Consider the following 15,652-nt stretch of genomic DNA (forward strand, 5'->3'; position numbering starts at 1 on the left):
CAGTTGTGCTGTCTATCTGAGCTGTACTCTTACTTATCTCATTTTATACAATATCATATATAGAATTGTATGCATTTCAACAGCTCTATGAATTCTGTGGAGCTGAGAAACTTTAAATAGATGATGATTGTAATTCAATTATGTGGCTTTGCTACTGATTTCTTTGATCAGTGTGGAAAGTGTTTTTGAAAATGTTGATAGAGCATTAGATGCTTTGAGTTTTTGTTATATTCATAAATACAGATGAATCTTACATCCACATGATGAAAGCATCTGTGATATGATGAGAAATCTCCATGTAAAAAGCAGAGTGTCAATCAGCAGTGAAGAGTATGTTACAATATGATGAGTTTTAAAAGAGTCTTTATCTAATATTTCATTATTGATCTACTGAATCTTCAATTTCAATATCAGTTAAAAAGTTTGTTATAAATTTCATTTCATCATTTCTATTTGATCTTTTAACTGGAGTTGTCTGATCATTGTGTGAATTTCACTGATTGTGAAGAAAGTTTCAGATCTGTGAGATGAAACTGTTGTAAGAGAAATTGCTTGTTAATTAATCAGATAATCTGTTTTTTCATTACTTTCAATCTTCATATACTTTGAAGATCGCTTCAGACTGATATTGTACTGTTTCAACAGTTCATAACAATATTTAAAAACTCAGTTTAACTTTATTGCTGCATTGCTTTGTATATTTTAAATGATTGATCGGACAAAGTCAGATTCAAAATTTGATGTTGTCATTTATAATATAAAATAGAAGCTGTATTATGTATTTACATCAACTGTCTCTGTATTACAGCTCAGTGCTGCAGAGAAATTAATCAGTTGTTTGTTTTCATAATAAATTATAAAGTCATAATTCATCTGTCTGCTGTCATTAGAACTCAATTTTATTTCATTTGAAAAAATACACAGATCAATTAAAATCTGATTTCTCTATTATTTTTTAAAAATTTGAATAGTATTTTTTTTATCAACATCTTTCATAAAATCTGTTCTGCACTCATTTAAATAATGTGAAATGATGAGTGTGAATTTAATGATTGCAGACAGTAATGCTCTCAGACTTTTTGCTACAATAATGCAGCTAAAGCTTGGACATGGTTATTTTAAATCATATTTAACAAAGATTAAAAATGATTTAAATGATTTATATTCAGATTGTCAGTTATATGAAAATCCAGAGCATCTTCTTTTACTTTGTACAAAGCATACAGAGTTAAGATTGAGATTGAGAGAGAAGTTTAAATTGAGACAGTTAAATTTAAAACCTTTGTTCAATACAAAAACTGGAAATGAATTCTTGATTGAATATTTGAAAGAATCAAATATTGCTACAAGATTTCAATTGAATAGTTTGATCTGATAATGAATTCAATTTTTGTTTTTCTTTTTTTCTTTTGTTTCTATGTATTTGCTTTAATTTTTGTTCTTGTTTTTATTTTTATTTTGTTACTTTTACTCTGAAATTTGTTTCATTTTGATTATTTTTGATTTTGACTTGTTTTGAAAAGTTTGATTTGTGAATGCTTTCTTTTCTTTTAATAGCTACTGTTTTTCATACTCTTTATTTCATTTGTTTTAAATTGAATGTATTGATCTGTTGTCATTTTTTTGACATTCCTTCTTAAATTAAATAATTTGATTAATTGTTTGATTCTGGGCTGGAATTCTGCTTTTGCATGTATTAAATTGATTTTGTATATTAGCTTATTCTTAAGTTGAAAAATCCTGAAGTATTTCAGATAGATGTCATAGTCACGGACTGCATACATCTATAATGAAGAAATAATAATAATAATAACTATCTTTCATTATTCACTCTTCACACTGTCATCATTTCTCACAGTTTCTAATCATTCAATCTTTAAATGACAATTTGTTGAGTAATAACTATGACCTCTACTCACAGAATCCGCAGTACTTGTGCCACTGCTGAATCAGAAGCAATAAACATCATTGAAGAAAACTATGAAATGTGCATCTCTGCCACTGAAAGTGTGCAACAAGCATCATTCTTTTTTATAAAGTTAAATTTTAAATATAATTCAAAAGAGAACACCTCTTTTGAAGATCTGAATACAATTGAAATTAAAAAAATAGCTGTGATTAAAAGAATTAAAAAGTTACGGATTGAAAAGAAAAGGACTTTAACATTGATGCAATATTTTACTATAAAAGTTGAATAAAACAATTTCAATCATTTAAAATACATTTACAGCATATCTGAGTCATGGTAGAGACATAATTAATGTGAATTGTAACTGTGAAAATGTCACAAGCATTTTCAAACCACTGAAATCTATACTATAAACATCTAACACCTTAGTGAAAAGTGCTGTGACTACTGTCAGTGGGCGATATAGTCAGGTATCATTTTAACAATTAGATTTAAAATTTCAGTATGAGCAGTCACTCTTTTCAGAGAGATGTGGAAAAGTTCTGAAATTAAAGTATGAAAGAATTTGAAAACTTTGTTACAGCTGTTATTGCTTTTCATGTCAGTGATCTTGATTACTATAATGAATATGATCATCAGAAGATCATCAAAGCCGTCACTCATTTCAATGTTGAAATGCAACAATGTTGATATCAACATACACATGATATGTGAATTTTGCCATCATGGGAAGAATTTGTTAGCTGAATGCAATGTCAAGTCACTAATTCAGATAAAAGTTTTAAATAGACAGTACTGAAAAATAACGCAACAAAAAGATCAGACAATTCAACAATTTACTTCATATTTACAATCAATTGAAAGATATCTGCAGCATTTTTATAGCAAATATCGTTGAAAATCACATTTTTATATAAAAGTTCTATCTTTCATACACTGAGAATTTGACAAATACAAAATCAAACTAGAAGAGCTAAGCTATGATGCCACTCTTTATAAAATTAACAATGACAGAATCAAATCTGTCAGAAAAACAGAAGAAATTTAAAGAAAAGTCAAATTTTAAAAACCTCATTTAAAACTTTAACAACAGAAATAATACTGATAATAGATTATAAAATAAATATAAATGAAATGACACTCCAAAATCCGACAACTCCATTTGATCAAAATATTGCTGTTATTGCAAGCGATCAGAACATACCATTGATTCATGCTTTAAATGATTAAAAGATGAATTCATGAACATCAAATCAGACTTAAAAACTGATGCAAAAAAACATAAGAATTCAAAAAATTCAAAAAATGTTTAAAGCATATCATTCAGCTTGCAATATCAGTTATAAATGCGGAAAGTTGATGTAAAAATGTCTTAAGCTTCCCTGTCACAATGGAAATCATTACATTTAAGAGTCTGCAAAAAGTGTTTGCATTAGTAAACTCTGAGTTAAAAGTGAATTGTGTTGACGAATTTTGAGCAAAGAATCACAATTTAGAAGCTGTTCATTGCAAAATCAAGATGATTAAATTGATTGATGAATGCATAATATGTTTTTTTGAAAAGTATAAATTGCAATTACTGTCATTGATCATAAAAGTAATGCACAGCAGATATCTCATTTCATTCATGCAATGAAGATGAAGAACTACAATCTTGTATCAGAATTTCTTTAATTAACAAACAAATCCTTTAATAGATTGATCAGATTGACAATTCTTCTTCAGAAGCTTTGAAGATGAACAACAATTTCTAATTATTTCTGAATAAAATATTTTAACTGAAGTTCTTACAGAAGCTAGAGTAGAAATGCTTGTAATATTATTTATAAAATGTTCAAAAGATTCAAAACATGCTTCATATATATTCTCAGCTGTGTATTTGAATTTACTGACTGATCTATCTGATTATGTTATGCCATACACACGTATCTTCTCAGAAGAAGCTGCTATAAGCATGTAAAAATTTAAAAAAATGAAACATTGCATAGATTTCAAATCTGATATACTGTAATCTTTATTTATATCAATATACAATCTCTCTGAAAACTGAGTTAGCTATTCTAAGAGAATACAATTATTCAGTAGCTCAGCTGATGAATCAATTCTTTTTATTTTCAAAAACAAAATAGTAGACTCCATTTCTATATAGACTATTGAGAATTAAATTGAATCATCATCAAAAATTGATACCCTCTATCTCTAATAAATGAATTATTTGATAGACTTTCAAGAGTCAAGATATTCACTAAGCTGAATCTTTGAAATGCCTACCACTGCATATTTATAGCAGTAAAAGACCGTTGAAAGACAGTCTTTAGAATGAGATATGAACATTTTGAATATGTAATTATATCATTTGAATTAGCTGATACTTCAGTGACATTTCAAACATACATTAACAATATCTTGTCCGATTTGTTGAATATATATCGTGTTGTTTACTTGGATGACATTCTCATATTCTTCAATTTAAAGCAGAAATATAAAGTGTATGTTACTAAGGTGTTAGAACATCTTGAGCATATGAATTTATTTACAAAACTCTCTAAATGGATAAAATCTCATTTCTGAGATTTGTTATAGATACAAATGATGTTGAGATGAAGTTAGACAAAGTCTTCATTATTGTGAAATGATCTACATTTAAATCAATTAAAGAGGTTCAATTCTTTTTGAGCTTTACTAACTTCTATCAATGATTTATTAAGTCCTTCATTGCAGCCTTATTATTCAAACTTACAAAAGAGAGTAAAAAAAAGGGAAAGAAAAGCCACTTTCATATAGAAGGTATTCAAAGCACTTTCAATGAGCTCAAATCACACTTTATACATGCTTCTTTATTAGCTCATTTTGACCCAGCTCAGTGTATTCAGATTGAATTTGATCTGTCGACTTTTACAATCATTGCTATTTTGTCACAATTGTAGAATAATGAGCACTGACATTCAATTGCCTTCTGATCAAGAAAGTTGATTGATGTGAAAACATGCAGTACTTTATGATGATTAAGAAATTGAACAAATGTCAGATCAGATGAATGAAAGCTTTATTTGTTTATAATTTTATATCACTGCATCATTTTGAATTAAAGAATTCAGCTGATGAGCTCAGTCATTATGTAGATTACAATGAAGTCTATAATAATCAAATTATATTATCTACTCTACAACAGAAGCTGAAACATGAAGTAAATTAGATTGAAAAGTTGATACTTCTTTTCAAAATGATATTTCTTCTGATGTAATCTGTGCACGGATTTTTAATGAGCAAAATGCTTCTTTTAATGAGTGAAAAGCACTTCATATATCAATGTTTTATACCTCTCATGTAAACTCTTCCCCTCTGTTGTGCATTGAGCAATATATGCTCTGAATTGCATCCAATAAGATTATTTTTGAGAACTCAGTATATACAGAAATGTCTGAAACCTTCATTTTATTTTTAAATTAAATATAAAAAATTGATTCTTTTACTGTTGAGTAAAGAGAAAAAATAAAGAAGAAGAGTATAACTGTCATTGAAAATATATTATAAATAATTTCTGAGAATGATATATTGCATGCTGATAGTCGCATGTATGTCCCTCAATAAAAAGCACTGATTAATGAAATTATCAATGCAAATCATGATGATCTACAAGAGGGTCACTTTGATATAAAAAAGTTCATAATAGCATTCAGAACAAATATTATTGATATGAGTTAATTAAAAATGTTAAAAACTATATATTCATTTATAATGCTTGTTAAAGTCAGAACATCACAGACAATATGAAGAGTTGAATATAATGTTTTTATCATCAAATTTTTTTGAATCTGTTATTATAAATTTTATTACAGATTTGTCAGCCTCTACATTCTTCCATCAAATCTATGATGTGATTTTAGTGATTGTGAATATATATACCAAGTTCACAATTCATATTCCTTGCATCAAAAACATTACAGCTGATGAACTAGCAGAAATTGTTTATATCAAGTTTTATACAATTTATGGAGTATTTAAAAACCATATATATGATCAAAAATTGCTGTTTACAAGCCATTATTGGTTCATCTTTTGTTACATGTTAGACACACTGGACTTTCAACAGCCTTTCACTCTCAAACACATGATCAAACAAAATGACAGAATCAAATTTTGAAACATTATTTTTAATACTTTATCAATTATCATCAAAATGACTGAGCATGCTGATTACTGTTGATGCAGTTTGTTTATAATACCTTTCAATATACTTCAATCAGAATGGCATCTGCAAAAGTCTTAATGAGATATTGATCTGGTTTAAAAATTAATATCAGCAAATCATCACAACGGGGCGGCATACATGCTGCTAGCTGTGCGAAACATATCAAGAAAACACATCACAAGTTTATTGAGAATTTACAAAAGATACAAAGCACAGAAAACTTATTACAATGCAAAATATAAATTTCAACAATTTAAAATAAATGATTATATCATACTCAATGCAAAAAATCTTTGATTATTACACTTATTTTATAAACTCAATTATAAATATGTTGAACTTTTCAAGATTCTGAATATCATCAGAAAATACATATATAAATTGAAATTGTCATTTTCATATAAAAGCATTCATTCTGTATTTCATGTATCTTTATTAAAACCATACAACTGCAGAAATGAAGCTTTATCAGAATCAGAATCAGAATTTAACAACAATGAAAAAAAAATATGAAATTGAGAAAATTTTTAAAAAACAACAATGAAAAAATAAACCTTCAGAATATCTTGTGAGATGGACAAATTGAAAATTTAATGATGATATATGAAAATTAAAAGAAAATATACAGAAGCCGCTGCAAAAAATTTTGTCTCGCCAAGATAATTAAAAAACCGCTATATTAGATAGTGAGCACCACCACAGTATTAAAATGTAATAAAACTACCCCTCATTTAAAATATAAGAGGCTCCCACCTAGTTTTTATTGCCTCAGTTTGTTATCTTTTCATCATCAGTGCTGCTTTCAATCCTGGCTTCCAATACTGATATCGCCACTCGGGCGCTCGTGGTGGCTCTCAAATCACCTTATATTGCAAAAACTACCACTGAGATCATGAATATTACAAATCTCTCTGCTCGCCAAATCAACCATATATATGCCAGAGCTCTTGAACGTGGCTTCAACCCTGATCTCCTCTATCTTACTATCCGTGATGAATTCCTTCAAGATGCCCCCCGCAGTGGCAGACCTACAAAACAGACTTCTTCTATTCGAGAGCAAGTATTAGCGAAGGTGCGCTGAAATCGATATGGACGGGAGAAATCCTGTGCTGATATTGCTCTTGAACTCAGTGAGGAGGGCTTTAATATTGCACCCAACACTGAGATCTTGCGAAAAGCAGGCATGAAAAAGACCAAACCTACTCGAAAACCTGGCTTGACCAATAAAATGAAACATGAACGACTTCAGTGGTGTTTAAATCATCAAGATTGGACTCTAGAAGATTGGAAAAGAGTTATATGGTCAGATGAGACATCTGTTATATTGCTTCATCACTGTAGAGGATATCGAATTTGGAGAACCTCCAAGGAAAGATTTTCTCGAAGTTGCATACACGAGCGATGGAAGGGGTCTTCAGAGTTCAAATTCTGGGGTTGTTTCTCATATGATAAAAAGGGTCCCTGTCACTGCTGGAGTCCGGAAACTGCTCAAGAAAAGGCTCAGTCAGTAAAGGATATAGATTCTCTTAATGAAATGATGGAACCAATCAAGAAAGCAGAATGGGAGCTTCAAAATAGAATACGATGTTTAAACCTTCATCAACTGCCAGGACCTCAACCAATATGGAAGTGGAAGAAAGAGACAGGCAAGCTATCCCGTGGCAAAAGTAATGGAATTGATTGGTATCGATATCAGGTCAAAATCCTTCTTCTAAAGCTCTTTCCCTTTGCCAATGAGTGTGAAAAAGAACGTCCAAATACCATTGTCCGGGAGGATCGAGCTCCTGCTCATGATCACTATATCTAACATCATATATATGAGATTTATCACATTCAACGGATGCTCTGGTGTGCGAATTCCCCAGTTCTCAATATGATTGAACCTGTTTGGACCTGGATGAAATGAAAAACAACTGTCAAAGGAGCTCCACAAAACCGGGCAGCAGCTATAGCAATATGGGAAAAAACATGAAGGGATCTACCACAGGAGCAGATTCAGGCTTGAATAGAGCGGATTTCTGTTCATATTAACAACGTTATAGAGTTGGAAGGTGGCAATGAATATAAAAAAGGAAGACTTCACTAATTACACTGTAACTTACTTATTAATTTGAATGATAACAAAAGAATGAGATACAGGATCTTTAGTATTAATTTCAGTGTGTATTTCAGAAGAAAATTGTAGCGTTTTTAGTGCTTAGTAGGGCGAGACAAAACTTTTTGCAAGAGCATCATTGGACATTCAGACATTTAAAAATTTTTCCAAATAAAAAAATGAATGACAAAATAAAATCAATATATTTTCAAACATTAAAAGCACAAATTCGCAGCTGAAAAACATTAAAAGTATAAATTTCAAATCAAAAAAATATTAGAAGTGCAAATCTCAGCTGAATTTCAATTAAATGCATTTTTCAGAAAGATTTTAACAAAAAAAATTAATTTAAAAATGAAAAAATCGCGGTAGAAAAGTAACAAATTTTGATGATGATTAAATTTAAAAAGAAGAAAAATTTTCAAAAAAAAAAAAAAAAAAATTCTTTTTACTTTTCTGCATGCAATCTCTAATCAAAGAACTCATCAATTTTATTTTATTAAAAAATTGATAACAACATATATGTAACGGGCGTACATCGATTAACGATCTAGCACTATCCTAAATACAGATTACGAATTGATTAAGGAAAGAAAGAGAAAAGAGATCAGAAGGAAAGGTTGTACGAAGGGGGTTCTTATAGAGGGGAGATCGGGGCGGAAGAATATCAGAAGCCGCCCCGCAGTGGAGCACGGAGCGGAAGAACATTGAGGGTTACGCGGAAGAATCGTTACAACTACGCGACTACGCGGGCGCGGAGCGTGAGGCAAAAGGGGTTGGTTGCGTAAGTTAACCACTAACGGGTGCTAACCCGTCATAATAGATACAAAGTATCTAAAGAATGTGATCAATATACTGCTATCAATAAATGACATTTATGATATGGAAATGCAAATATTTATTAGCAAGCAATCTATATAAATTGCTGAGAGCAGCTTTTATAAAAAAGAGAAGCAATTGTAATACACTCATTTATTATTTTTTTATTATATTATCTTTACTTATTCTTATCTCTTTCCATTATATTCTCACTATTGCTATTTTTATGTGTATATATATATAAATGTATGTATTTTGCACATCTTCTTTTCTCTTTTTCTTCTTAATGATTAACTATTATTATTACTACTACTACTATTATTATTACTACTACAATTATTATTGTTATTATCATTCACTACACTCTCTATTATTTTCTATTATTCACTCTTCACACTGTCATCACCGCTCACAAGTATATAAAGCAATATGATTGTGTAATATAATGATGAAACCAAAATTCATTACAGCAAAGAACTCCTTGTCTATCAGAGTAGATAATTGTGAAAGGTGATGACAGTGTGAAGAGTGAATAATGGGAGATAGTAGATAGCATAGTGGATGATAATAACAATAATAATTGTAATAATAATAACAGTAGTAATTGTACCTAATCACTGAAAAGGAAAAGAAAGAGAAAAGAAGATGTGTAAAATACATACATTTATATATATATATATACATATAGAAATAGTAGTAGTGAGAACATAATAGAAAGAGGTAAAAATAAGCAAACATAATATATAAGAAAACAATAAGTGAGTGCATTACAATTGTCCCTCTTTTTTGTAAGAGCTGCTCTCAGTGATTTGTAAGAGTGCTTTGCATTTAGCTTGCTTTAGTTTTAGTTCTTGTTTTTATTTTTAGTTTGTTACTTTTGCTTTGAAATTTATTTCATTTTTGTAAGGCGAAGCGACGAACCACTTCATACGGTGGGAAGCCACCTTCCTCACGACCTTGGACCCCCCTTCCGCTACACCCAAAAAGCCCTTAGGCTTCCACCGTTTGAAAGCCCTCTCTCCCATCCCACTTGCCATCGCCCCTGCCAACGGCCAGTTCGCGCCTTCCTCTAGCCGTCCTACCTCCCCAGCTCCTGCCCAAAGCCACCACAGACCCCCCCCCGCCCCAAGGCCACGTCGCTTGACTACTGTCGACGACCGACCGATCCACAACAACGCGTTGGATCCCCGCCTCCATTTACCACCAGGACGCCACCCACCGCTTGTTATCGCCCCAAACCAAGCCAACCCATTCAGTCTCGCGTCGACGACCACACCCCCACCGTCAACAACCCTGCACGCCCAAGGAGAACGTGCCTGCCCCCGAGCCCGTAACAGCCAACCCCACGCCTGAGCAAGCAGACATGATGGCCTCCAACACCCCCGCCCCAACCAGCGACGCCGGATTCACAGCTCGCCAACAACAACAGCTGCAACAAATGATAGCTGAAGCGATCGCCAGTATCCCCAGGGATGGCGGACCTCCCGGACCACCCGGCCCCCCCGGACCCCCCGGACCCGCGGCGAAACCTCAGGACCCTGATGCCCCCTACACCGGGCATTGGAAGCCCGACGATCTCGGATTCTTTGACCCAAACCTTGACGACAAGGACGCCATAGGCACCGGAGACATAGTATACATCGGCAACCACCCCTACTACCGGGACGTCCACCTGTTCACCGCGCGCGTCAAAGACGTAGCGCGCACCAAGGGCGAAGAGGCTGTCCGCCGTAACCTTACCACATGCCTCCGCGGCACCGCGCTCGAATGGTACACAGCAGAGCTAACGGACATCGAGAAGGACTTCATGATCGAAGTCGATATCTCCCGGGGATGGATCCCCAGCCTCACCAAACGTTTCCAGCAACGCGCCACACAGGCATGGACCGCCATAAAGCGCGATAGCTACACCCTAAAGGACGCGTCCGAAGGCCGCTCTGTCCGCTCTTACTGCCAAGCCATCTTCCGCAATGCCAAGAGCGCAGGAATCTCCGACACCGCCGCCCAGCTTACGGCCGCTTACTCCAACATATACTGGGAGTTCCGCGCCCAAATCACAGAACCCACCCCAGCCACCTCCATGCAGGATTTCCTCCGCGAGGTCGAAGGTAAGCAAACGATCTGGGAAGATATGGCAAGGAGTCGCCTCCGGCTTCTGGCGGGCCCCTCCTCGCCTTTCCCCTACCGCGGCAGAGGCCGTGGACGCTACCCCTTTGCTCGCCCGCACGGCTACAGTCTCGAGCCTCGACGCGGAGCATACGGACAATACAGCGGTCGTGGCACATACGGACAGTATAACCGCCCCCAGGGAGACTTCCGCACCGTCACCAGCCAAGGCCCTGCCACCGGCCAACAACCGCAACCCGGATACTCGCAAGGCTTCGAACAGGGCGTACAACGCGCCATGCAAAACCTCCAATACCAACTGCAACGCCAACAGCAGCAGGGCAACCAAGCCCCCAGCCAGCCTGACCTTAAAAACCCGGAACCTCAACTCCTCCTCACAGCCCCACCACGAGGGAACTTCAACAGGCCTAAAGCATACAATAACCACCCAGCAAGATACAAGCCCAGACGCAGCCGAGGAACAAGACGACCAACAAGACGCACTTTACGGCAACCCCCGAGGACGATGTGCACACAGGCGGCAGCTACGAACCCCCCTACTTCCGCGCCGATGGATACTACGTCGACGACATCGCCGACAACGACGAGTGCCAAACCACTCCTTTTCACTAGCCGATGATGCCCCCAAGGCGGAGGGTCAACAGCAGGAAGCTGTCAGCACATTTATGCATAATGACCATATCCTTATTGTCTCCTGCAAGCACTGTAAAGCATCCTTTACATCGAACACCAAGTTACACAAGCATATTCGCCAACTATGCTGTTCCCCAAGTCCTATCATTACCAACGCCAACACCGCTACACCCCACACTCCCAAGCTAATCTCATCCAATGCCCCTCCCCACACCGACGCACCCGGCTCCGCCTTCCGCTCCTGGCGTTATATCACGGCGTCAGTTTACATCAAGGACCCTACCAAGCTAACCTCAATCTGCCTCGACTCCGGCTGCACGATGAGCTCCGTCAGCAAAGACTGGGTGCTTGAACAGCACCCAACGATCACCCTTCTCCCTTCAGACCTCATCAAGATCAAAGGCCTAGGCGACCAGCTCCACGACTCTACTGAATATGTGAACCTGCCAATTCACCTACCCGGCAAGGACCCCAACGACAACCCAGTCACAGCCAGAATTACCCGGGAGGTTCACATAATAAAAAACACATCTGCAATCCCACTAATTGGTATCGACATTCTCGGGCCTGAAGGCTTCATCCTAGACCCCCAGCGCCGGATAGCCACCATCCGCGCCTGCGGCGACACTGTCATCCCTATATCCGTCACTCCAAAGCCCCACCGCAAGCCCGACCGCCCCATATACTCCGCGCACACCCTCACGGTCCCCGCACAGTCATACGCCCTCGTCCCCATATCATACAGAGGAACACTTTTCCCCGACCGTGACTACATGTTCACCCCGCACCATTCCACCGCCACTCTATTCGCCGCAATCACCGACAGTCAGTTCCAAGCTGTCCCCATCCAAAACGCGAACCCCAGGCCGCTCACGATCCCCGCCAGGACACGACTCGGCACCCTCGGCGATTATGACATGACAAACGAAGTCAGAGTCTGCCAAGCCGACGCCCTGGCAGCCTACTCCAGCAGGCCAGAGCCCTCCAACCCCCTCCGTACCGAACATCTGACCACCAGCGGTACAACAATCTACGGCGACGACAACACAGCAGCACGCCTAGCAGAGGTTCTCCAAAGATACAACATCTGGAATGACAAGGGCAACATCGCCAATGTCTCCCCCGACAGATGGATGCGAATTCCCCTGCACAAGGACTGGCGCAAGGACTTCAGGAAAGCCAAAGTTTACCCCCTATCTCCCAGGGATAAGGACATTGTTGATTCCACTTTCGACGAACTACACACCCACGACCGCATGGGATGGACCACGGAGCACACCCCATTCGGCGCGCCAGTCTTCGTGGTATGGCGAACCGTTTTCATCCACGGTAAACCGATAGAGAAAGGTCGTGTAGTGATCGACATCCGAAACCTCAACAAGATCACGGAGAAAGACAATTACCCTATGCCTCGCCAAACTGACATCCTCAACGCCCTCATCGGCAAGAAGTTCATCTCCGTTATCGACGCCACCAAATGGTTCTATCAATGGCGTGTACACCCGGACGACCAGCACAAGCTGACCGTCATAAGCCACCGCGGTCAGGAGCACCTTAAAGTCGCTGCCATGGGTTTCTGTAACAGCCCCCAACATGTACAACGCCAAATCGACTACGAGCTCCGTAAGCACAAGGATTACGCCAAGGCATACATCGACGACTTGGTAATCTTTTCCGACAACCTCGAGAGCCACATCACACACCTCAACGCCGTCTTCCTGACTCTCGAGAACCTAGGCGTAGCCCTAAACCCCGAGAAGTCTTATATCGGATTCCCCACAGTCACCTTGCTCGGACAGCGCGTATCGTTGGGTGCTGTTCAAGCACCCAGTCTTTGCTGACGGAGCTCATCGTGCAGCCGGAGTCGAGGCAGATTGAGGTTAGCTTGGTAGGGTCCTTGATGTAAACTGACGCCGTGATATAACGCCAGGAGCGGAAGGCGGAGCCGGGTGCGTCGGTGTGGGGAGGGGCATTGGATGAGATTAGCTTGGGAGTGTGGGGTGTAGCGGTGTTGGCGTTGGTAATGATAGGACTTGGGGAACAGCATAGTTGGCGAATATGCTTGTGTAACTTGGTGTTCGATGTAAAGGATGCTTTACAGTGCTTGCAGGAGACAATAAGGATATGGTCATTATGCATAAATGTGCTGACAGCTTCCTGCTGTTGACCCTCCGCCTTGGGGGCATCATCGGCTAGTGAAAAGGAGTGGTTTGGCACTCGTCGTTGTCGGCGATGTCGTCGACGTAGTATCCATCGGCGCGGAAGTAGGGGGGTTCGTAGCTGCCGCCTGTGTGCACATCGTCCTCGGGGTTGCCGTAAAGTGCGTCTTGTTGGTCGTCTTGTTCCTCGGCGGCGTCTGGGCTTGTATCTGCGGGGTGGTTATTGTATGCTTTAGGCCTGTTGAAGTTCCCTCGTGGTGGGGCTGTGAGGAGGAGTTGAGGTTTCGGGTTTTGAAGGGCAGGCTGGCTGGGGGCTTGGTTGCCCTGCTGCTGTTGGCGTTGCAGTTGGTATTGGAGGTTTTGCATGGCGCGTTGTACGCCCTGTTCGAAGCCTTGCGAGTATCCGGGTTGCGGTTGTTGGCCGGTGGCAGGGCCTTGGCTGGTGACGGTGCGGAAGTCTCCCTGGGGGCGGTTATACTGTCCGTATGTGCCACGACCGCTGTATTGTCCGTATGCTCCGCGTCGAGGCTCGAGACTGTAGCCGTGCGGGCGAGCAAAGGGGTAGCGTCCACGGCCTCTGCCGCGGTAGGGGAAAGGCGAGGAGGGGCCCGCCAGAAGCCGGAGGCGACTCCTTGCCATATCTTCCCAGATCGTTTGCTTACCTTCGACCTCGCGGAGGAAATCCTGCATGGAGGTGGCTGGGGTGGGTTCTGTGATTTGGGCGCGGAACTCCCAGTATATGTTGGAGTAAGCGGCCGTAAGCTGGGCGGCGGTGTCGGAGATTCCTGCGCTCTTGGCATTGCGGAAGATGGCTTGGCAGTAAGAGCGGACAGAGCGGCCTTCGGACGCGTCCTTTAGGGTGTAGCTATCGCGCTTTATGGCGGTCCATGCCTGTGTGGCGCGTTGCTGGAAACGTTTGGTGAGGCTGGGGATCCATCCCCGGGAGATATCGACTTCGATCATGAAGTCCTTCTCGATGTCCGTTAGCTCTGCTGTGTACCATTCGAGCGCGGTGCCGCGGAGGCATGTGGTAAGGTTACGGCGGACAGCCTCTTCGCCCTTGGTGCGCGCTACGTCTTTGACGCGCGCGGTGAACAGGTGGACGTCCCGGTAGTAGGGGTGGTTGCCGATGTATACTATGTCTCCGGTGCCTATGGCGTCCTTGTCGTCAAGGTTTGGGTCAAAGAATCCGAGATCGTCGGGCTTCCAATGCCCGGTGTAGGGGGCATCAGGGTCCTGAGGTTTCGCCGCGGGTCCGGGGGGTCCGGGGGGGCCGGGTGGTCCGGGAGGTCCGCCATCCCTGGGGATACTGGCGATCGCTTCAGCTATCATTTGTTGCAGCTGTTGTTGTTGGCGAGCTGTGAATCCGGCGTCGCTGGTTGGGGCGGGGGTGTTGGAGGCCATCATGTCTGCTTGCTCAGGCGTGGGGTTGGCTGTTACGGGCTCGGGGGCAGGCACGTTCTCCTTGGGCGTGCAGGTTGTTGACGGTGGGGGTGTGGTCGTCGACGCGAGACTGAATGGGTTGGCTTGGTTTGGGGCGATAACAAGCGGTGGGTGGCGTCCTGGTGGTAAATGGAGGCGGGGATCCAACGCGTTGTTGTGGATCGGTCGGTCGTCGACAGTAGTCAAGCGACGTGGCCTTGGGGCGGGGGGGGGGTCTGTGGTGGCTTTGGGCAGGAGCTGGGGAGGTAGGACGGCTAGAGGAAGGCGCGAACTGG

The 15,652-nt window shown here is 40.2% G+C and overlaps 3 protein-coding genes across 3 annotated transcripts; 2 read left to right on the plus strand and 1 right to left on the minus strand.

Moving 5' to 3' along the window:
• Positions 1-6,993: 6,993 nt before the first annotated feature.
• Positions 6,994-9,068, plus strand: HCAG_07727 (predicted protein; the record flags this gene model as incomplete). The annotated part of the gene is made up of 6 exons (XM_001537368.1): positions 6,994-7,173; positions 7,382-7,604; positions 7,924-7,949; positions 8,274-8,301; positions 8,785-8,980; positions 9,020-9,068. The coding sequence occupies 6 exons, from the start codon at positions 6,994-6,996 to the stop codon at positions 9,066-9,068; spliced, it is 702 nt and encodes a 233-aa protein (XP_001537418.1).
• A 1,313-nt stretch (positions 9,069-10,381) lies between these two features.
• HCAG_07728 (predicted protein) lies at positions 10,382-13,616 on the plus strand (the record flags this gene model as incomplete). The annotated part of the gene is made up of 2 exons (XM_001537369.1): positions 10,382-11,123; positions 11,155-13,616. 2 exons carry the CDS (start codon positions 10,382-10,384, stop codon positions 13,614-13,616), a joined length of 3,204 nt encoding a protein of 1,067 aa, XP_001537419.1.
• A 550-nt stretch (positions 13,617-14,166) lies between these two features.
• HCAG_07729 (predicted protein) lies at positions 14,167-15,338 on the minus strand (the record flags this gene model as incomplete). The annotated part of the gene is made up of 2 exons (XM_001537370.1): positions 14,167-14,264; positions 14,597-15,338. 2 exons carry the CDS (start codon positions 15,336-15,338, stop codon positions 14,167-14,169), a joined length of 840 nt encoding a protein of 279 aa, XP_001537420.1.
• Between the last annotated feature and the right edge of the window lie 314 nt (positions 15,339-15,652).

This window comes from Histoplasma capsulatum, genomic scaffold (assembly GCF_000149585.1).
Source record: "Histoplasma capsulatum NAm1 scaffold_9 genomic scaffold, whole genome shotgun sequence".
Classification (NCBI taxonomy): domain Eukaryota; kingdom Fungi; phylum Ascomycota; class Eurotiomycetes; order Onygenales; family Ajellomycetaceae; genus Histoplasma; species Histoplasma mississippiense.